This window comes from Argentina anserina, chromosome 2 (genome assembly GCF_933775445.1).
Source record: "Argentina anserina chromosome 2, drPotAnse1.1, whole genome shotgun sequence".
Lineage (NCBI taxonomy): Eukaryota > Viridiplantae > Streptophyta > Magnoliopsida > Rosales > Rosaceae > Argentina > Argentina anserina.
Genome location: NC_065873.1, coordinates 8,235,828 through 8,259,083, shown reverse-complemented (window position 1 = coordinate 8,259,083; position 23,256 = coordinate 8,235,828). Strand labels below are relative to the sequence as shown.

Here is a 23,256-nt window from a genome sequence, read left to right as displayed (position 1 = left end):
CATCCTACTTTATAATTTCTAGATATTTCTAGGACTATGTACATTGTAGAGAATTCTAGAGAACTCTCCATAAGTCTACACAAGTCTACAAGACTCTAAGATGATCCTTGAGTGTTCTAGAGAATTCTTGAGGAGTCTAGTTCTACTAGCCTCTCCAAGGTTCTAGAGATTTCCGGAAATGTCTCAAGGCTTCTTGAGACTTCTATCGCCTTCTAGGATCTTCTATGATCTTCCAAAGTGTTCCGCCATATTCCGGATCCGTCTAGAATGCTCAAGGTAAAATTTGGCTAAGTTTGGCGGGATGTGACATGTAGCTCCTCAACTCCAAGACCTCTCGATTTTTGGGGCTGATTTCATGAGACCTCACAAGACATCTTTTTGCACGATAGAATGATATGTTCCCATAAAGGATGCAGGGATAACAGTGATTATGGGAAAAATTACCAAAAATTGATAGATAACCAAGGTGAAAGGCCACAAGAGCAATTTTGAGACAAGCAGGATCAAAACCATATACACTAAGGCCAACAACCACATTAGGAAGAGTTGTTCATTGACATAGTTGGCACATCATTTGAGCATTGAAGAATGATTTAGATCAGTCTAAAGTTTACAGGTGCAACAACATTCGCTACAGCACTCATTTATTCTTAGCAAGCACACGGGATGAGTAGACTTACAGAACACCTAAGCATATAGATCAACGCCCCAAAACTTCGCCGGTTGATTGGTCCGGAGTTTCTTGTCCACCTTTTTAATCAGGTCCATGTCCTCTTTGGAAATCTCAAAGTCAAAGACTTGAAAATTCTCTTTCAGTCTCTCAAGTTTTGATGTCTTTGGGATTACAACCGTGTGGCGTTGAATGCCCCATCGAAGAGCAACCTGAGCTACTGTCTTATTGTATTTCTCAGCAAGATTCTGACAGAAAAATTGAAAGTTAAGGCCTATATTATTGGTACTCAAAATGATAATCTCTCTATCCTCTGTTAAATCACATAAAAACTAGCAATTATAGATAAATGGATAACGGACCTTAAGAACTGGATCATCCAGAGCTGAAACTGAACCAAACCATTCAGTGTTGGCAGCAGCACCTCCAAGTGGAGTGTGGGCTGTGACAGAGATGCCATGCTTCAGGCAGAATTTGACAAGAGAATCACGCTGGAAGTATGGATGAGTTTCAATCTGATTCACAGCAGGCTTCACTTTGGAATAGGCCAAGCAATCTCTAGTGAGAAAGATGTCATAGTTGCTGCAATTAAATCTTTCATCAGAGCACGTTTCACATTCAGTAGCAATCGCCAAATGAATAATACCCAAAAGCTAGAACAAAGAGGTTATGACAGTAGACTCTGAGGGGCTTCAGCCATACCAGTTAATGTGTTAAGATGCACCGACAATTGTTACACATACTTTGTGACTCATACGATAACAGTTTCAACACACTAATGTGTATGTTACTAACGCAGCAAGCTCACAAAATAAATGTTGTTGGAAAACAACCTACAGGTTTATCTACACATACTCATAAAATTGATAACCAAAGCATGGGCATCATAACTAACGAACATGAACAGGGATAGAGACACAGTTAACCCTTTACTTACTTCAACTGCAACACACACTTGCTGACTTGCATACACACATTTTCAACAGATATTAATTTGTTATCCTGATTAAGTCTTCCATTTATAATCAAAATCAGTCAAGTTGTCTTGAATATCATTTTGCAAAAGGTAAAAGAGGTATATGAAGTCACATATTTGCAGTAATTCTTCATGTACTCAGTTAAGGAATTCACCTGATCCCAATACTACGAGCTAAACCATTATAAACCAGATCTTCCATAGCATGCCATGTAGTTTCTAGAGAAATGGTTGTGTCTATCTCTAGCACCCCTTCCTCATCCAAAGCACTACCAGTTGCACCAACTCCTGCATTTTTGTAAAGGAAAACACATGAAAACTAAGAAGAAAAAGTTCAGAAAACCAAATCCATATAATGATTGATAATTTTGTTAATCATCTAAAGCTACCAATATTTGAGCCCTACCAATTTCCAAATGGTCAAGACTGTCTTAACGAGCACAAACGATTAACAAAACCAGGTTCTGTCTGATGCAGTGGAATTGGCTTGCACGATTTACTCTTCCCAATATATAACAAGCAATCCACACATAATTTCGACTCCTACAGATCAATCAAACAATAAAATCGCTGTACTGCACTCATCAACCTCTCTCCTAAATAGCTCCTCTTGCCTCCCTAAGTCAACTCACTATGGCTGTCAGCACATGTCCTTAAATGTCTGAAGTTTCTCTGTTTCACAATGGATGAAACATTGAAATATAGCATTGATACAAGACCATAGAATTTCGTAATGGCATATTTTCCGATCATCTCAGGTGTCTAATGTAAAATTTATGCTTCAGAGTGTATTTTGAACAGCTTTTGTGAAGGCACCATCCAAGCTTGGTAGAAATCCATTGACAGCAATTAAACGTTCTGCTTTAGAAACCTTCTAACAATTGAAGCATAGAAACTGTATTGATCCATGTTCCTGTTGTAACTTAGATTGCAACTAAACTTTTCTGCTTTAGAAATCTTCTCATAATTGAAGCATAAAATCTGTAGTGATCCATGTTCCTACCGTAACTCCAAAATTAGGCAATGCAGCTTACATTTAAGGATATAAACTACGGCAGAATAAAATTAAAAAAAAAACACAGAAAAGTATGAGAAAAATTAGAAAAAAAAAACTCACCGGTGTGCTTTGTTGCAACAGGAAAGTGAACAAGATACAGATCCAGATAATCCAATTGAAGCTTCTTTAGACTGTCTTTACAGGCCTCCAGAACATGTCCATGATCTGAATTCCAAAGCTGCAGTATGGAAAATGAAACAGGAATTAAAATGTCATATTTGTAAGAGCAAGCAGTATAAACAGTTACCCTGAAGCAGATTAACACTACTCTTGATCGAAAATGAAACTAACCTTGGTGGTGATGAAGAGATCCTCTCGCTTAACAAGCCCAGTGGAAATTGCTTCTGCTAGTGCCTCCCCAACTTCTGATTCATTCTTGTAATCAGCTGAAAGCAGCATTATCTTGTCAATGTTCATTAAATACACCCAAGAGGGTAACTTGCAGTACTACCAAGAATTAGATTACTGCCGTGTTCGAAACTGCAATTCTGCAAGTACATATTTAAATCTTCAACTACAAAGTCCACTTGACTAATTGGATAAATAAAACATCAAATGTCCTCATTGAATAGATTGTCCAAATGCAAAACAAGATCAGAAATACTTCCCAAAGTTTTCTTTGACTAACCCCATAACAAATTTATTCACTAAATCAACCCATAAGTAGCTGCTACTTGCCACTAAAGATTAGCATTTTGATCCCATATCTTGTCACACATAAACTCCATTGGGAACTAAGAACCTGCTAGAATAAACTGAACTACATCACAGTCTAACACCCCAACTCAGTAAACCCTCTTGAAACTCTCTAAAATAGGACAAACCCAGATGAAAACAAAAACAAAAAACAAAAAAACTCATGGCAACAGATTACCCAGAAAGAAAAACACAAGATTAGCCATAAGATGATAAGAACAACCAAACTAGGTGACTTCTGAGAAGAAATGAAATACCAGCGCAGTCAAAATGGCGATAACCAAGTTTGATGGAATTAATGATGAGGTCTCTGATTTCTTTTCCTTCCATGCGCCAAACACCGAGACCAAGAACTGGCATTTTGAACCCGCTGTTGAGAGCTATCGACATTTTTCTTCTTCCTTCCTCCCTTCCTTTTTGGGAAAGCCTCGCTCACGGTCTCACTTGGAGTCTTTGGAACCAAGACGGCTAGGCACTAGCGGCTCTCATTAAATAAGAAATGTCGGCTCGTCTAGGATGGTTTATAACGTATTGTGCGGAAACTAGTGAATTTAATAGCCAGAAATGCATGCACACTTTGAAGTCGTTTTCTTATTGAAAAAAAAAACATAAAAGGAAATGTTAAATTGTATTGCTAGACTGACAGCCAAATGTGCATCTCACCCACTTGATTAAATTTACTAAGTAAAATATTTTATTTACAAATTAATAATTAGTGGTGTGATGCACGAATATAATTTATAAATAATAATACGTGTATCATACATAAATGAGACTAGTAATAATAAAGATATATATAATTAAAATTATATTAGTCCGTGTTGAGTAGAATTTCAGGTGTGGAATGCTTGTTGAAGGGCATGGTTGTTATCGAGAAAGAGGGCACATGCATGTGATGTGCTCGCACTCATGTACAATTACAAAGATCAAGGAACACTATAGATCATGATATATGTTACCTTGAGCGTTATCTATTATCCCTCGTATTCATGGTTTCTGTGGAGGTTTGTAAAACATCATCCTTGTGGAGCTTGACGAAGATTTCTGATGGAAGGCTATATTTGCTTGAGCCTTAGAGGCTTGCTTGAAAGATGATGTATTGTCAGAGATGCCCTGGTAGGAAGTTGTGTTTGTTGTTGTCAAATGTAAGGTTAATTGCATGTGTATTTTCTTATTATGCTTGAAATACGCAGGGTGCCTTGATGTGTTTTTTTTTTTTAATCAAACACAATATTGGGAGAATGCATGACGAGTCACCTAAACATATTTGGTAACTCTTAGTCTTATACAAGAGGGTTGGTTCTACACTTCTACCAAATCGCCCTTATTTGAGACATCATCTCCCTTCCAGTTCTTGTCTCTAGTCTCAACCCAGCGAGATCATCTCCCAACCAACTTCCCAGCACCTTTGTAATGAGACTGGTCTGGGGATTCAGTAATACACCCAAACTCCATTCCGAATTTTCTTCTTTGAAGCTAGCCTTCCCGCCGCCATAGCCCCTTAATTATCAAACCCAGTCATTGGATTGCACATGTGCAAGACGTAGACGACGAATCGGGCCGGCGATGAGTAATTTTGTGTTAAATAGCGACAATCGTGGCTCGTGGATCAACTGTACCGATATTGTCCCAACTTAGTCACCTCAGAAGTGTTGGGTTTTAGTCACAAAAGGTCTCGGTATAATTGGTTATTATCCACCCAGTTATAAGTTTTATTTTTTTGTCACTTCTTAGATGTGGAATCTCTCTTTTCCAACACGCCCACTCACGTGTAACCTAATTTTTAGGTCTGCACGTGACAGATTAACATCCCACATACTGGGATGAAATAAACCAAGATCCAGTAACCAACGACACTTGGTGATTATCTAATCGGAAACTCTCCGATGACATGATAATGACACCCATCTTGGGTCCATGACAAAGTGGCACCCAACTCGGGCTCACGACAGATTGGAGGCGCGACTGGAGAGGGACCCGTTGTAATACCATGTCAAACAGCGACAAACGTGGCCCGTGGATCAACTGTACCGATATTGTCCCAACTTAGCCACCTCACAAGTGTTGGGTTTTAATCACAAAAGGCCTCGATACAATTGGTTATTATCCGCCCACTTATAAGCTTTATTTTATTTGTCACTTCTTAGATGTGAGATCTCTCATCTCCAACACTTTGGCTATTTTCTGCAATTTCCGACGACGTTTGGGTCTGCATGAGATAAGAACATTCATTCACTCATTATCATCTACATGCCTGTGTAGTTCGTTTGTGAACTTGATCGATGTATAACGATTTACGTTTTGCCGAGCTCATCGACGGATTCGACGCCAACAATGACTCCGACAAATTCTGGGTGAATGAATATCAAATTACAATTTCTATTTGATGTAGAATTAGGATTCAACTCTGCCTTGAATACTTAATGATAATCTATAAATAAATGCAGTTACTTAGGTGACGATCGTTTAAGAGTTACTTAGGTGACGAATGTTTTTGGTTTCATCCCCTAAGTCAATTATTCTGGTAGTGCCCAGTTGAAGTTCTTGACAGCGAAGGGTCCGAATTTGCTACTGATTTCTGAATAGAAGATTCCGGAGCTGCAAAACTTCATGTTGTTGTGTCCATTTCTTCTACTTGTCTCTCTTTCTTGAACACACCTAGCCGATGAAGAAACTCATTGAGATCAATCTGCGGCTTCTCCTCCTGTTGACGTAATCTCTACGTCTTTCTCCTTATTCTATTAAAATTTCTTTCTGTCCTCAGGTAATACGAGTTGGATGTCCGTGACTTTAAAAACTTTAGTACCCTTACTTCAATCACTTCAGTGGTATTGGGACATAAGCAATATGTTGTTGCTTACAGAATGAGAGCACAGCTTTCGTGAAGGCACCATCCATGCTTGGTAGAAATCCATTGATAGCAATTAAACGTTATGCTTTAGAAATCTTCTAATAATTGTAGCATAAAATTTGTATTGATCCCTGTTCCTATTGTAACTTAGATTGCAACTAAACTTTTCGATCTGCTTTATAAATTTTCAAATAATTGAAACATATAAACTGTAGTGATCCATGTTCTACCATAACTCCGAAATTTAGAGGCATACGCAGCTTACATTTGAAGATATAAACTACCGCAGAATAGAATTAAGAAAGAAAACACAGAAGAGTACGAGAAAAATTAGACTAAACTCACCGGTGTGCTTCGTTGCAACAGGAAAGTGGAAAAAAATGTCATATTCTAGAGCATGCAGTATACACAGTTACACACAGGTACACTCAAGCACATTAACACTACTCTTGATGAATCAAACTAGCCTTGGTGGTGATCAAGAGATCCTCTCGCTTAACAAGCCCAGCGGAAATTGCTTCGATCTGCTAGTGCCTCCCCAACTTCTGATTCATTCTTGTAATCAGCTGAAAACAGCACTATCTTGTCAATATTCATAAATACACCCAAAAAGGTAACTTGTAGTACTACCGATACCGACATTGATGGTGGGTATCAACTCCTGGATGTTTATCTGCAGCAGCCTCGACAGCAACAGAGCAAGATATCTCGGCTGAACCACCACCATAGACGATAGAATTGTTACGAATAAGGTTCCTAGCAACACAGAGAGCACCGTGGATACTGCGCTTGGTCTCATTTATCATCATTTTGTTACCTCCTCGGATAAATATGGTTACAGTGCTTGAATTCGCACAGTGTTCAATGTACAGCATTCTATCTTTTGTAGTACCAAATGATTTTTCACGAACCAAGCCAGCCTTTCCCAATTTATGGTGTCAACTCTTGGAACCTGGGCACGATTCTTCCCCCTGTAGCTATTGCAATCAGTTCCAACTCAGTAGGCAAGTTCCAAGGCATGACTTTTCACCACCAACCCATCTGACAGCAGGCAAGTTCCTGTGCATCAATAGGTGATTTGCTTCATCGTCAAACCCCCATTGGCAGATGACCAAGGTAGCACCAGCATCCTTGCATTTTTTAACCATCTGATCAAAATATTCCTGTTCTTGCACACGTAGAGTCTGAAACTTTTCCACTGTGTCCATATCAACCTTATGCTTTGTCTTTGGTTTCGGTCGCTCAAAGGGACAAGTCAAGATAGCAATTTTTGCATCTTCTTGGGCATTTGTGGATGGCTCATATCCTTGTCAATAAGAATACCATAAACCAACTCAGTATCTTCTAACTTGCCTCCTACTTTCCCCTCTACTTTGATCAAATCGAGATTCACATCTTGTTGTAAAAATCAGTGATATATTGCATATATAATTAATAAGCTGAATTATAAATAATTATAAATCAGAAATGAAGAACACGGAAAGAAATTCAACAAAAAATACCGAACGATTTGTGATGGAAGAACTAGTCGAGACGTGTGTGATACCACACTGTCCTTAAGACGTTTACGCCTCCTCTACCGGTGCAAGGATACTTGGCGCTTGTCTCCCAGGATATAACGACTAAACAATTCTAGAAAGTTGCACTACTAATTAGAACCCTCAACGAACTCGAAAGGTACCTCTATCTATCACCAGAGAAGATCTAAGAACTTTGAGAGTGGGAGAGAAATGTGTTTCAAATGGGATTATTTTACAATGAAAGGATGGTGGCTATTTATACTGTGAGGATTTGCAATCAGCAATTAATAAGATGGCTGTTACAGAAATCAAAAAATCATAACATATATGAGTTACATATGTTACAAACATTGATTTCAATTCTGTTATAATTCTCCATAACACACAATAACTCAGTTGTTACAAAAAGAATTTGAACAGTCAAGAGAATTTGAAAAGTCAAAACCGAATTTTCGGAAATGCAAAAAGAATATGCGTCCCGACCCTCAATTCGGTGTTGCATTCGTGTCCGCAGGTCGCACGGGCATACACGAGTTTCCCTTGCGACCTAGGATTTGCACCCCCCCTGCGCGTGCGGGAGAGGGTATAAGGGGGCTTACACACTTTACAATCCATACACAATGGATTCTATATAAAGGCTTTTCAACACTTCTCTTTTCCAATGTGGGACAATTACATTTCTCTCATTCTAAGTAGCCATCTTTGAGTGACAATTTCTTATTCACCCACAAATCTATGTTCATCTTTGATTAATTATAAGTTTAACTTAATTTAATTAATCAATTAAAATTTGGTTTTAAATGGTTTTTCCAACCATTTTCCAACAATTCCCCACATGAATGAAATTGGCCACCAAAGACTCGATAGAGTTTGGAGATAGATTTCTACGGTTGAAACCTGCATAGGATAGGTAGGTTTGACCCTTTGAACCTTCCCTTATAAAAGTATGCTTACTTTACTAACTAAATAGTAGACGCGATGTCTTTGAACTATTCGTCATTTGTGTAAATAATAACATACTTTACACAGGAGTCTCCCTGTTACACTTCGGTTCTCATTTTTGTGCCCATTTTGGCCATGGAACACACGCCTGGTTCTGCAAGTAGTTTGATAAGAGTTATGCCCTCATTAACTCCCCTAGAAGCGGCCCCACTTCTCTCTTGCATATGTGATCTCTTAATTAAGAGTAACCCGCATTACTCTGCTCGATTTCTCGACGCATAAGAATCATTAAAAGTTTTAACTTAACCTCATCCTTTACGGGTATCACTGGTTTTTATCATAGGAATGGACTTGGGGAACTCCCCACAGTGATCCGAACTAATCTCTACAGTTTGGTTTTCCCTTTTGAACCTAGATCTTGGGATCTCCAGTCAGCTAGGTTGGGTATCCACTGTAGTGATTTTTAATTTCCAATGGGCTTTAGTCCCATTCCCTTCGATGATTTTTCAACTAACTCTCTGTTTAACCCTTTAGTTAAAGGATCAGCAATATTATCCTTAGACTTTACATAGTTTATAGAGATAACTCCAGTTGAGAGTAGTTGTCTAATGGTATTATGTCTTCGACGAATGTGTCTAGACTTACCATTATACATCTTACTCTGTGCCCTGCTAATTGCAGATTGACTATCACAATGTATACCGATCGCAGGCACAGGTTTTATCCATCTAGGAATGTCCTCTATGAACTGGCGTAGCCATTCTGCTTCCTCCCCACATTTGTCTAGTGCTACAAACTCAGACTCCATTGTGGATCTAGTTATAACTGTTTGTTTTGAGGACTTCCAGGACACGGCTCCACCCCCTAGCGTAAATACATATCCGCTAGTAGACTTTGAGTCTTTCATGTCAGATATCCAGTTCGCATCAGTGAACCCTTCTATAACAGCTGGGTATGATGTGTAGTGCAACCCGTAGGTACGAGTATACCTTAGGTATTTGAGTACTCTTCCAATCGCTTACCAATGCATAGCTCCAGGATTACTCGTGTACCTACTTAGCTTATGAACCGCATAAGCTAGATCTTGTACAACTTATTAAGTACATTAGACTCCCAATTATTCTTGAATACTCTAATTGAGAAACACTTTCACCTTTATTCTTGGACAAATGTAGATTCAAATCTACAGGAGTTCTGACAATTCCAGAACCTTCCTTGTCAAATTTCCCAAGAATATTGTCCACATAGTGTATTTGACTCAACACTAGCCCTTCTGATGTTCTCGTAATTTTAATTCCTAAAATGACATCAGCAAGTCCCAAGTCTTTCATGTCAAACTTAGAATTCAACATGTCTTTAGTAGACTTGATTATCTTATCGTTGCTCCCACTGATAAGCATATCATCCACATACAGACATAAAATGATATATCCATTTTCAGTGTCTTTGATATATACACACTTATCACCTTCATTTATTCTAAATCCACTGGTGATCATGGCATTATCAAATTTCTCATGCCATTGTTTTGGTGCTTGTTTTAAGCCATATAATGACTTAACCAATCTGCACACCTTCTTACTCTGAGAAGGAGCAGAAAAACCTTCTGGTTGTTCCATGTAGATTTCTTCTTCTACATCTCCATTTAGGAAAGCCGTCTTTATATCCATTTGGTGTACTTCAAGTTTGCGCAACGCTGCAATTGCAAGTACCATCCGTATGGATGTTATTCTCGTCACAGGAGAATAAGTGTCAAAATAAACCAAACCCTCATTTTGCCTATAGCCTTTAATAACAAGTCTAGCCTTGTACTTGTCTATTGACCCATCAACTTTTAATTTCGTTTTGAAAATCCACTTGGAAGTCAAAGGCTTACATCCAGGTGGCAAATCCACTAATTCCCAAGTGTGATTTTGCATGATGGAGTCAACCTCACTTTTGATTGCTTCTTTCCATAGAGGACCATCAATAGAGCTAACTGCCTCTTTGAAGGTACGGGGATCACCTTCAACCATATATGACAAGAAGTCAGGTCCATAGGACTTTGCGGTCCTTGCCCTTTTACTTCGTCTAGGTTCAACCTCAGACTCAGATTCGGACTTCGACTCAGATTCTTGATCCTGAGCATCATCAGTTTCGGCTCGGTTGTCTTCACGTGCCCGTTTAGAAGAATTAAATTCCTCTCTAGACTTCCGTGGAAATACATTTTCAAAGAAAGATGCATTTCTTGATTCCATTATCGTATCCTTATGAATTTCAAGAATATTCGAATCGTGGGCTAGGAATCGATAAGCCGAATTGTTATGTGCATATCCAATAAAGATGCAATCACTGTTTTAGGCCAATTCTTCACCTTTTTAGGTTTATGAATTTTCACTTTTGCCAACCATCCCCATACTTTTAAGTATTTGTAGGATGGTTTTCTCCCTTTCCATAACTCATATGGAGTTTTTCTCTTCTTTCCTTTTGGGCACCTTATTTAAAAGGTAATTTGCCGTTAAAATCGCGTCTCCCCACATGTTGGGTGTCATCTCAAAACTGAGTAGCATAACATTCATCATATCCTTTAGAGTATGATTTTTGTGTTTTGCTACACCATTTGATTGTGGTGAGTATGGAGCAGTCCTTTGATGTATAATCCCATTCTGAGCACAAGTCTCAGCAAATGGCGATTTATACTCACCCCCTCGGTCACTTCTTAGTGCCTTAATTTTCTTGTTGAGTTGGTTCTCAACCTTTTTATAGAGAATGAACTTCTCTATGGCCTCACTTTTGCATTTTAGCAAATACACATAGCAATATTTCGTGCTTTCATCTATGAAGGTAATAAAGTATTTATTATTCCCTCTAGATACCGTTGATTTTAAATCACACACATCTGTATGAATCAGATCAAGGGGTTCATTGTTTCTTTCAATACTTTGGAAGATGATCTAATCAGTTTTGTCTCTACACAAGTTCACACTTGTGCATGTTAATTGACATATATTATATTCTTCACTACCATAAATTAGGAAGACTCATATAGGTGTAATAACTAGTTTTTGAAAATAAACAATCCACCACCTATGGTTCTATGTCAATTTCAGACAAAACACATTTTTCAACACGGAGTTTTATACTCATAAAACCCTTAAGAACATACATCAATTTATTCGATAATTTCAGTTATGTTCTACAGATCAATCCAAAAACTTGGCTTGGTCATACCATAGCTCTAAGTCATTTAGTCCCCAGTCATAATCACTGACTTTTTCCATGCTATCATCTGATATCATACAACAGAGGTTCATGTCTGCAACCTCCTGAGTGACGGCTTCAATCAGGTTTGCCTCCTAAGAACTTTGAGAGTGGGAGAGAAATGTGTTTCGAATGAGATTATTTTACAATGAAAGGATGGTGGCTATTTATACTGTGAGGATTTGCAATCAGCAATTAATAAGATGGCTGTTACAGAAATCAAAAAATCATAACATATATGAGTTACATATGTTACAAACATTGATTTCAATTCTGTTATAATTCTCCATAACACACAATAACTCAGTTGTTACAAAAAGAATTTGAACAGTCAAGAGAATTTGAAAAGTCAAAACCAAATTTTCGGAAATGCAAAAAGAATATGCGTTCCGACCCTCAATTCGGTGTTGCATTCGTGTCCGCAGGTCGCACGGGCATACACGAGTTTCCCTTGCGACCTAGGATTTGCACCCCCCCTGCGCGTGCGCGAGAAGGTATAAGGGGGCTTACACACTTTACAATCCATACACAATGGATTCTATATAAAGGCCTTTCAACACTTCTCTTTTCCAATGTGGGACAATTACATTTCCCTCATTCTAAGTAGCCATCTTTGAGTGACAATTTCTTATTCACCCACAAACCAAATTACACAAACAAACATATGATCTTGTAGCCCTCATTATGGAGAACTCAAATCTATGTTCATCTCTGATTAATTATAAGTTTAACTTAATTTAATTAATCAATTAAAATTTGGTTTTAAATGGTTTTTCCAACCATTTTCCAACACATCCTTCCTCTCTAAATCAGCAACAGCAAGAACTGCTCTGACAGCAATCTCAGCAAGGGGGCGCTTGCACCGATTGACAATCTTTGATGACAAAGTAGTCATGCAAGTCTGAACCAAAGGCTCAATATTCTCCAGTCCAAATTCAAACTTGTTCGAAATATGCTACAAATGATCAAAAGCTATCCTGGACGCCATTTCATATCCCTCTGCAACCCGAATGGGGTGAATACCACGCTCCAAGAGCCGCTCCGCCTGCTCCAGCAGTGAACCAGCCAACACAACAACACTAGTCGTGCCATCACCGATTTCATAGTCATGACCAATGTTTTAAAAAGCGAATGCGTACCCTAAGGCGTTTTCGTGAGAGTCTTGAACCTTAGAACTTGAGGCGCATAAGGCGTAAGCCTTATGTTATAAAAAAATTAGTCGTTAAATGTGTAAATATATAATTATACACATAAAAAAGAACAAATATATATAATGAAATTCATAATCCAAACGTTTTAGATAGTTTTCATCAAATTAAACACATTATATAAATAAATATAAAAATATACTTACAAAATTTATTTTGTAAGGCGTGGTAAAATGCTTAAAAGGCGTAAAAAACATAACATAAGGCGTAAAAGGCGAGCCTCATTGTCCAGACCGAAAAACAAAGGCGTTATGTAAGTAGTTTTAAACTTTTTAAACCTCAAGCGAGCCTTGAGGCGAGTTTTTTAAAACATTGGTCCTGACTCTGTGACAGCTCAACCATCAGCTTCGCGATTTGATTGTCCACATCCATCTGCTCCAAGATCATGGCACCATCATTCGTGATAGTGACCTCGCCGTCGGGGCTCTGGAGCATCTTGTCCATGCCCTTACGTCCGAGTGAGGTGCAGAGGATTTTGGCGACGGCTTTGCCGGCGACAATGTTGGCCTTCTGAGCATCGAGGCCTCTCAATCGGGACTTCTGCTCCTGCTCTCTGAGGATTATAAACGGTCGGCCGAACTCATCGAAGGCCAGCGCCATTAATGCGATGCTCCGGTCACTGCTCTCTTACAGTGAAGTTTAATATGGAGCTAACATGTTGATTGAAAACATCCATGTAAAGGATCTTCTGACCAATGACTTTTTCTTCAAGTGACTGCTCTCGGTACAGAATGATGGAGCAACGGATACATCAGGTGACTATGAACAACTTTTTATGCCTCATAACAATTTGAATATAGCGAATTGATAATCAACTTTAGCTTTGGTAGAAGAAAAATATTGTCTGGTATATAAAACTATAAATTCTTATTTTCACTCTACATGGAACTTCGTATTTGTGCTGTCTTCAAAGAAAATGATATGAGGCTTAGCCAGATGCAACATACTTCTATTGCATGTTAATCCATAGCAAATCACCATGTTGCAGATTTTTTCCGACCCAAGTAAACCAAAACTCAACAGTGAAACCCACCTTCAGCTCAGTTAATTTTCTATCAAATATGTAATTCAATCTAAAATACTTCATTTGCTATTTTCTGTCTATCTCATGCGAAATTCAAATTTCCAAACAGTCCACGCCTTGAGAATTTGGGATTTTTCATTATACACCTAATTTTTTGATCCCATTTTAAACTAAACTCGCTCTCACTTTACGCTAAACTATTCGTTTTTATTTTAAGAAAAATTACACAAATTGCCACAATTTAAATATGCTAAACATATATAAGTCAACTTCCAAATATAACGTCAACATTAAATACCTTAATTGTAGATTTTTTAATTGTGATTTCATTAAATTTGTCATAATTGCCAAAATGATGGAGTTTTCCTAATTCAAATGTTTTAATATATTTTATTTTCAGTAATATAAACTTTCTAATTTAGAGGTATTTAAAAATTTTGCCTCACTAAAAACTGATTTAAAATATTTACCTATATATTATGATTATATTCTCTCGTCAACCTATTTCTTAGGTATATACTATCCAGAGTGAAGCTTCACTCTGAAATTTTAGAGTGAAGTTCCAATTTTGGCACACTTTTCGGTCAAATTTTTTCCCCATAAGAGATTCAATATTTATATATGTTATTTAAGATTATCTCTATAAAGTTTCATCCAATTTGATAATGATTTGAGCTTTTAAAATTGAGATTTACACGAACGGTTCACGTTGAACAGTTTTAATTCATTCATTGATTTAATCTAATTTCAATACCTTAACGATGTCCGAATTAGATGAAATTTTGTAGAGATGATCTTGAATAGCATACCTAAATATTGAATCGATTATGCTGAAAAAAATTGATCGAAAAGTGTGCCAAAATTAGAACTTCATTCTGAAATTTCAGAGTGAAGCTTCACTCTGGATAGGGACTGTATATATATACCATTGTGAGTTAACCATGACTATTCAATATGTACATGGTCTTTAAACTCTTTTTCTTTGTATGATACCTGGATAATAGATTTTTTGTTAAAGATTTCTTTGTTCTCTTTGTTAGATTACTTACTATACTATACCTATAATTGAGGGAATAACATCTTACATGCATTTAGGTTAAATTCGATTCTCACTTACATATTAGCTATTTTGTAGGTAAAGTGTGAATCATGCAATTGATATGAATCATATGAGAATAGACCCAACAAGAGAAGAAGAAAATTAAAGCACAAAAGACATACCTTACAAGTAGATATTTGTGGCAAGACAAACACCACACTTGAGTTTAGAAGCTAAGTGAAAACATAATCACAACAAGTATTCTGCCAATTCCTTGATCTAATCATCAACCCTTTTCTTTTCTTTTCCTTGATCTAATCACCAACCCTTTTCTTTTCTTTCTAAACTCTTGTTCTTCATAGACATAAGAAATAAGTATTGTATGCATGCTTGCCTCCTACTATTTCTTACAAGCAAGACAAACATATTCTCTTCAGATTTTTAAACCAAACCTGGATTTTATATATAAAATGGATACTGTTAAAATCAACATACATTGAAATATATACTCAAGTCAATAATCATCTGAATTTAATGGTGTAATCTATTATGGTAAAATAAAAGCAAATCAATATTTTAGCATCATGTTTTAAATTCAAATGGATGATAAAAAGGAAATAGTGAATTTCAATTATTGTCAACAACTATATTCATGGAAGATTTTTGTCTAATGTTAGAAGGGCAATATAGTCAATCAAAAGTATATATTGGGTGTAGATTAAATAAAATTAGAGGTATGAGTTTAGTTTAAAAAATGTGCTCCCTTATTGGGTTTATCTCTAATTTTCTCTGAGAATTTAGCTCAGTAAAGACCATTTTATGACTTCCAGTGGTTTGAGAAGCTTTTCTTTAGCATTCCATTCGGTAGAACACATACATGTGAAAAGTCTATATTAGAAACTACTCATATAAGATGAAAGAAATCTAAGTATTTAAATAGAGGCAGCAGAGGTCATTGTATTAGAGAGCCATTTTAGCAGTGCTTCTGTAGCTTGTAGCTATAATAACAATTTGGGTAGCCATTCTGAAATCGGATTTCATTTCCTTCTATGCTTGTTATGGATGGGAAAATTGCATGATTCTCATGAACAAAACCTGTAGCGAACATTTTGGTTTGATATCAGTCATATCATCACACTACTAAAAATTGGGGCTATGGAGACATATATAATAGGGACATATATGCATTTGTCCCTATAAAACAACAAATAGAGACAAATAATGGTAAGTGTCCCCATTGTGAATTTAGGGACAGGTAAGTGTGCCCATAATGAGTTTAGAGACATAAAAGTGTCCCCATTGATGATAAATAGTAGTTCTAATACGAAAATAACAACACTTCTTATAGTGTAATAGGTATTGTGTACGGACTAATATCAATTTCTACGCACACGACTTTGAAGGCTTTGACATCGACGAGGCTGCCGACGGCAACAAAATCCTTCGTATTCTCATTGATTTACATATGGGAAATCGCCTCTCTACGACCTCGAGGTGGTTGAGCCCAACCTGTACGACGATTCGCCACCTATGTACAAACCCCATGCTTTCATTCACCAAGTCTAGCTCTTTCCTCTACTGGTAAGTCTCTCTATGAATCAATGGTTCGAATTTGATTTACTTTGGGATCACGATCTGGGGTTTTTGAGGCTCGCTATTTAGTGTTTTTGGATTATAGATTTGGGACTTTTCTAACTAGATGCTAGCTGCTTTGTCCCTCACATTATTCTGGGTTTTTGGGTTGTACGCATAATTCTGGGCAGGTGAAAAATGATATTTTGAACAAGGATAAGGATAATCGTAGAGTTCGTCTTCAAACACAACGACACGATCCGGTAAGAGCAGTTTCAATTGATATCCTTGAGAGTTTCTTTTTATTGCTTCATTTAGTATTTTTGATATTTGATTCAGGAAACAGTTATTGTAAAAAATTGAATTGAATTTCAATTAAGTGGAATGAAATTAAGCATGAGAACATCTTTGTTCCCCTTGACTTCACAAAAATCTTCTCTAGACTCTGTGATGATTAATCATGTTGAAGATAGATGGTCTAAACAAGCATATAAAAGAGGTAGTTGATATCACAATCTTATACTTTGTAACATTTTTTCTTTGTTTTACAATGTCTTGATTTGTTGTGTATTGGTTAATCAAGTAAAATGGCAACTCTTGATGAGTTTGCAGCTAATTTTGCCCTGTAAAGTAGCTAATAAGTACAACATTTGAGAAAAATACCTGATCTATCATAGAAGTGATAGAACAAAAACCTTAGTTGATTATTCTCTCTATTATGTGGCATAATTTAATCGTAGTATGTAATTATGTTTCCCTATTAGGTGTATCAAGGTGATAATCTTGGATGTCATTTATTTTTAGTGTACTATGAAAATTAAATCTTAGTGGGAATTGAGACTAAAGTCATGAACAATTTAGAATGATTTCTTCTGTTTTTTTTATTTTTAAATTTCCTTTTCAGGGGATCTTCTGAAGGCTTCTTCCTCTTCTCATCCTTCTAGTTGCTATTAAGGTAACATCTCTACACATGACTACAAGTTATTAAACTATTATTTCTTGACATGGTGTTCACTAGAATAAAGTTCTTTCTAAATTGCACAATCATATTAGTTCAAGTATAAAGAAAAGAATGTTCTAGCTACAGAGTGATAAATGCCAGCATTATATGTCATTTTCTTGATTAATATCTTTTCTGGTTTAATTATCACTATACAGTTAAATCACTCTAGAATATCAATATATTCATAATTTTGGTGCAGCTATTGCGGCTGCATTTTACCAGTATTGTGACTGGTTGGTTATTTTTTTATATTGCACATGTAGGCTAGAGAGCAGCTATTTCCAGTGAAAGGGGTGAAAGGTGTCCTGCATCATATTATTTGAGTATGTTAGATTTAATTTGCCAGTATAGTTTCGTAGTTTCACTTACTAGTCCTCATTAAATGGCAAGTATAGTTATATGAATAGATAGGTAAAGACTGTTCAATTATTTTATGTGGTGGTGAGTTCTTCTGTTATCTATATCTGCTTTAATGCCAACATCCCCATAAGTTTCAGAAGCAAATCAAGAGAAAATTGTTGCATGTAACAGTTTGGTTGTGCTTTGATTTACTCTCAGTTTTCCTGGTTCCATGAGCTTATCCCTCTCTGTATGTATGTTTCTGTCTTATATATTATATGGGATGCTTGCAAGCTTCTGCCTCCTGCTGAAATTGATATCAAAATGAAGTTATTTTCGTTCAGCCAAGGTTGGTTTGTTCATATATATGTATTACATAACCAACAATGTCTGTACTTATTAGTTTAATGGTGGTTTTCAGCTTGGAGCTCATCAAGTAGTTTGAACAATTTGGGCTCTTGTTATCATAAATACTGGGTATGTTGCATGTATCCCTTTCATATGCTGCTGAGTACATCTCAAGCTTCTAGCTCCTTCTCAAAGGAGACTATATACCATTTTAATTAATATGCCTTCTTTATACAAAGTGCAAGTAGTTCATTAACTAAAAACAATAGTAAGAATGCTTCCTTGCTAATATTATGTGTTTGGTGTCAATTCTAAAGTCCAAAGTAAGAATGCTTCTAGCTGTACTACCTTGTTGAAACATTAACTTGGCTAACAATGTATATAATCACAGGAGACAGGGCTTAAAGTTCCCAACACTAATTATTGTTTATTTTCTAATGTTGACAAGTAAAAGGAGAAGGTGTGGCTGATTTTATCAGGTCAGTTGCTTTGGCCACTAATACACCATCACACAACTTTATATTGAAGTGTAGCAAACAATTCGTTGGTTGTAAAAGTTTACAGCACTATAGAAACACAATTTATCTAAAATACTCATAGCCAGTATACATATGAGGCATTATTTGATTTATCTAACATTATTTTCTGTCACAATTTCTCATCTCTTATGGGCTTATGGCTGCAGCATATTGAAGATGTGAAGGTTGGGAAACTTAACTTCCACTATACAACCATTAATAAAAGGTATGTTAAGTTGTATGATTAATTTGTAATGTTCCTTACTAGGCTTTGTATAAATCAGCAAGAAAGTGTTTCTTACCAGGTTAGAGTATTAGAACAAGTATATCTGAAGTGTTGTGATTCAAGTGTTCAAGTTTAATTAAATTAGTTCTCCTTTACTATTTATAAAGAGGCATCTTTTAGAGAGTGAATGTAATACTGGATATTGTTGATGTATTGTTGAGTAATAGAAGATTTCAATGAAAAAAATGAGATTGTATTATTTTCTATCTTGATATTTTTATAATTTATTGATGTAGAGTTTGCAATTTAGTCCCTACACAAGGTGGGGGGGGGGGGTGAAGAGCCAAAAGTATTAAAGAAAAATCAAGCAATGGTGACATTTATATGCCCCCAATTAGTGAAATGTATTTGTATAAATGTATGGTATTTGTACTCTATTATGAGAAATTATGGGACCCACACTTATATTTGGGGACACTTAAATTAATTGTTGCATTTAGCAATAGGAACACTAGCAAAAGGTACATTTTAACACAAATGTCCCTATAGCTCAAATGACACAAATATATGTCCCTATAGGTAGCAAAAGGGACATTTGTTAAATGTCCCCTTAGGCCAGATTTCTTGTAGTGTCACTAGCAGCCAATCAATATAGCAGGATTGGAACAGTTTTTTTTCTTAAAGTCGCAGCAACACCAAATTACATATAAACATATCAAAGTACGACGTGTTTCAACAATTAGTTCAGATTACATTTTTGAAGATCATATATTACCATGAGATGAGCTTGCAACATTGTAGTTATAATCTGGAGTGAAAGGGAGTTGCTGAGTTTTGGAGAGATGCCCAATTAGAAGTTCTTCATAGAATTCTCCCACTGTGTCAACTCGTGTAGTTGGAGATTTCTGTGGAGAACATCTTTTAGGTTCGGTTTTATGAGTTGCCTCTCCCAACAAGACATTTGGACGACTTGTTGGTATTGAGTCTCTTGAATTCCTTGATTTTTCGGCCTTCTAATTATCAGTGTTTACTGTAAATCCATGGACATGCAAATTTTACATGATAATTGATGTGCAAATCCCAGTTCAGCAGCTAGAAGTTAGGTGCATGTAATGTAAGCATAGAAATTAGTTAACGTGCCCTTTGTTTGAGGCAAGAGATTAAGAGGCATTGTAACGTCTTAAATGAAAAGTTGCAAAGTCAGGGTCCTGATTCTGTACGTTGTTACATATAAGTTAGAACCCATCTCATGATGCACAATCAACAATGATAGAAGCTCTTAAATGCAATTTTTGGTGTTGGTGTTAAAAGTTTCATATTTCATTTCTCTTACCATATCCTAATGTGTTCTAAATCCAAATGATGCTCATCTGTGCTCCCTCCCATATCATTACTTCTGAACGCTCGAAGTTATGAAGTTGTAATTGATGTAGAACGGCTAGCCGAGGAGTTCGAGGAGCAGCTTGAGAAACGTATGGCGAAGCAAGGTCGTAAACTGGCATATGTTTCCTTCCTTGCCTAGGTCTACTTTTCCTTACATTCATAAAATTTCTAGTTCTAATAGGTTTGTTATTTCCTACTTCTAGTCTTAATAGGATTAGCCATATTTTAGAGCCTATATAAAGGCATCAATCTATGTATTATTCAATCAATCAATATCTTTCAAGTTATTTAGAGATTTATGTCTTATACTACTTTTATATTTCGGCTTGACGCTTGTCTATTGATCTTATCTTTTGTACCCATAGCTTTCACTGCGTTAGTTGGCATCAGAGCAGGTTTCGCCTACATTGATGTCAGGCTACGAACGAGAAGTTACTATCACCACAATCATCGACGCTGGTCAGTAGATTACTGCAATGAAGAAAATTTTTGGCGATATTCGTCAAGATATAACCAATTTATCAACTCTTGTTGGTCAATTGGCGACTACAGTGCAAAAGCTGTCAGAGGATGTGCAAGCTGGAGGATTTGCCCGAGGTCGACACCGTCGACATGAAAACAACTTGTAATTCTTCTATGGAGACTTACAAGTTGAAGAATTCTTGATTGGCTTTCCGAAGTTGATAGGTTCTTCAGCCTAATGGATGTTCCTGAAAACAAGCAAGTGAAGGCGGTTGCTTGGAAACCAAAAAGTACTGCTGCCTGTTGGTGGGATGATTTTCAAGAGTCACGAGTTCGACAAGGAAAAGAACCTGTCAAAACATGGCGAAAGATGAAATCTCTGCTTCGAGGACGTTTCTTACCTCGTGATTATGAGCAGACCTTGTTCGAGAAGTACTACGCATGTGCTCAACAAAACCGTTATGTATTTGACTACACTCATGAGTTTATGCGGCTTAGTGAGCGAAACAAATTAGAAGAAAGGGAGAGTCAAAAGGTTGCGAGGTATCTACTTGGTTTGAAGCCAGAAATCCGAGACAAGATAAGATTGCAAATTATATGGACTCTAGCAGAAGCCATGAAACTAGCACTGAAGGCGGAAATCTTACTAGCAAAACCTAAAGTTAATCAGCAGGCTACTGTGGGTTTTCGTAGAAATTGGACTGAGCCATCTACTTCGAAAGGGATACAAATTAAAGAGCCTACAACAGAGTGGCCAGCCATGATAGAAGCAAATGCCAGAGATCGAGGAAAAGCTCATATTCAATATTGATATGAGCACAAAGTGTGACGTTCTTAATACATTTATGCCCTATTCTTACTCTTTGTTACATCTTATTTAGTATGTTTTAGTTTCTTTTTCATGAATAATTGTCTAGGTAGAGCTTATATCAATTATGAGTGAATTGATGATGAAATTGTGCTAAGTGTTAAAAATCCTTGTTGAAATATGATTCCTTGTTCGAGTAGGATTCATCCTTTCATATTTCTTTGTTTCTAACGTACTTATTCTTATTAGGAAATACAATTCCATGTTGGAGAAGGAAAGCAATCCTAGTTCCACAAGGAAAGAGAAAAAGATACACTTAAAAGCCCAATCCATGCAAGAATAAAAATGCTGTGAAGATTTGTAGTCCAACTTCGACGGGCTCCTCTAGATAGCTCCGATCGAGTTAGAAGACCTACCTTATATGGATAGAAATCTATGTGAGTCTAGTTTCTGTATGATTTGGAATCAAATCAATATCTTATTCCTACATGGAGATATAACCGAATCATTACTCGGAGGTCTAGTGAGCTCGGCAGAATTATCTCAGCCATTAATTTGCTTTTGATCCAAGAGCTATGAGGGAAACTTGGGACATTGTTTCTCCTGCATATAGAGAACAAATATGTATCAGAATCTCCATAAATCCCTGCACCAAAGAATGTCAAAGAAGGCATGCAGCAAATTAATGAGAAGAGGTAAGAAAAATCAAATATGGCTGCAGCAATTAAAGACTTTTGCTGCCTCCCTAATTCAAAGGAAAAAATTTGTGCAAAATAAATCAGCATTAAAGGAGGAAGAAGATATGCAATTGATGTCCAATCCTTATAGAAATCAGAATTCTGGCAGTGCAGATCATCCAACTTTGACATGCTCTCCTGGACAGCTGAAAATGATTGAGAAAATGCATGATATATGGATGAAAAGCTACGGAATTCTAGTTGAAAATGCCAGTTGGAATCATCTCAATATCTATTTTCTAGAGAAAGTTATGGTAAGAACAAAGGACAAATGTCAGATTTGCCGAATCTAGGAAACCTCAACCAATTTGGTTTCAACTTTGTGGACTTTGTGGCCAGCCTCCCTCGGGTTTCTTCCTCTATATATGGCACCTCAATTCCACAGAAAAAGATCATCAACCTTGCTCACAAGACTTGCCAAAGCTCTGCCCAAACACTTTCATTCACCAAGCATCATAGAATCCGAATTCACCACCCTTCACTATATTTTCTGTCCAAAGCTTGGGAGCCTAGGATACCATACTCTTGAAGATCTCGTGCTATCTCTGTAAGGAACCTTGGAGGAGAATTATAAAGTGTAACTCTATGATCTTCATATTTAGTTTTCGAGTTTTTATGTTCTTGTTCTTAGATGATT

General features: G+C 36.8%; 1 protein-coding gene and 1 pseudogene across 1 annotated transcript; both read right to left on the bottom strand.

The window, feature by feature from the left end:
* Window positions 1–484: 484 nt before the first annotated feature.
* LOC126782521 (NADP-dependent D-sorbitol-6-phosphate dehydrogenase-like) lies at window positions 485–3,885 on the bottom strand. The gene is made up of 6 exons (XM_050507776.1): window positions 3,657–3,885; window positions 2,995–3,089; window positions 2,764–2,881; window positions 1,802–1,934; window positions 1,033–1,252; window positions 485–918 (listed from the first exon to the last, which is right to left on the bottom strand). The coding sequence occupies exons 1-6, from the start codon at window positions 3,787–3,789 to the stop codon at window positions 688–690; spliced, it is 930 nt and encodes a 309-aa protein (XP_050363733.1). The 5' UTR covers window positions 3,790–3,885; the 3' UTR covers window positions 485–687.
* A 2,991-nt stretch (window positions 3,886–6,876) lies between these two features.
* Window positions 6,877–13,760, bottom strand: LOC126783918 (T-complex protein 1 subunit epsilon-like; annotated as a pseudogene).
* Between the last annotated feature and the right edge of the window lie 9,496 nt (window positions 13,761–23,256).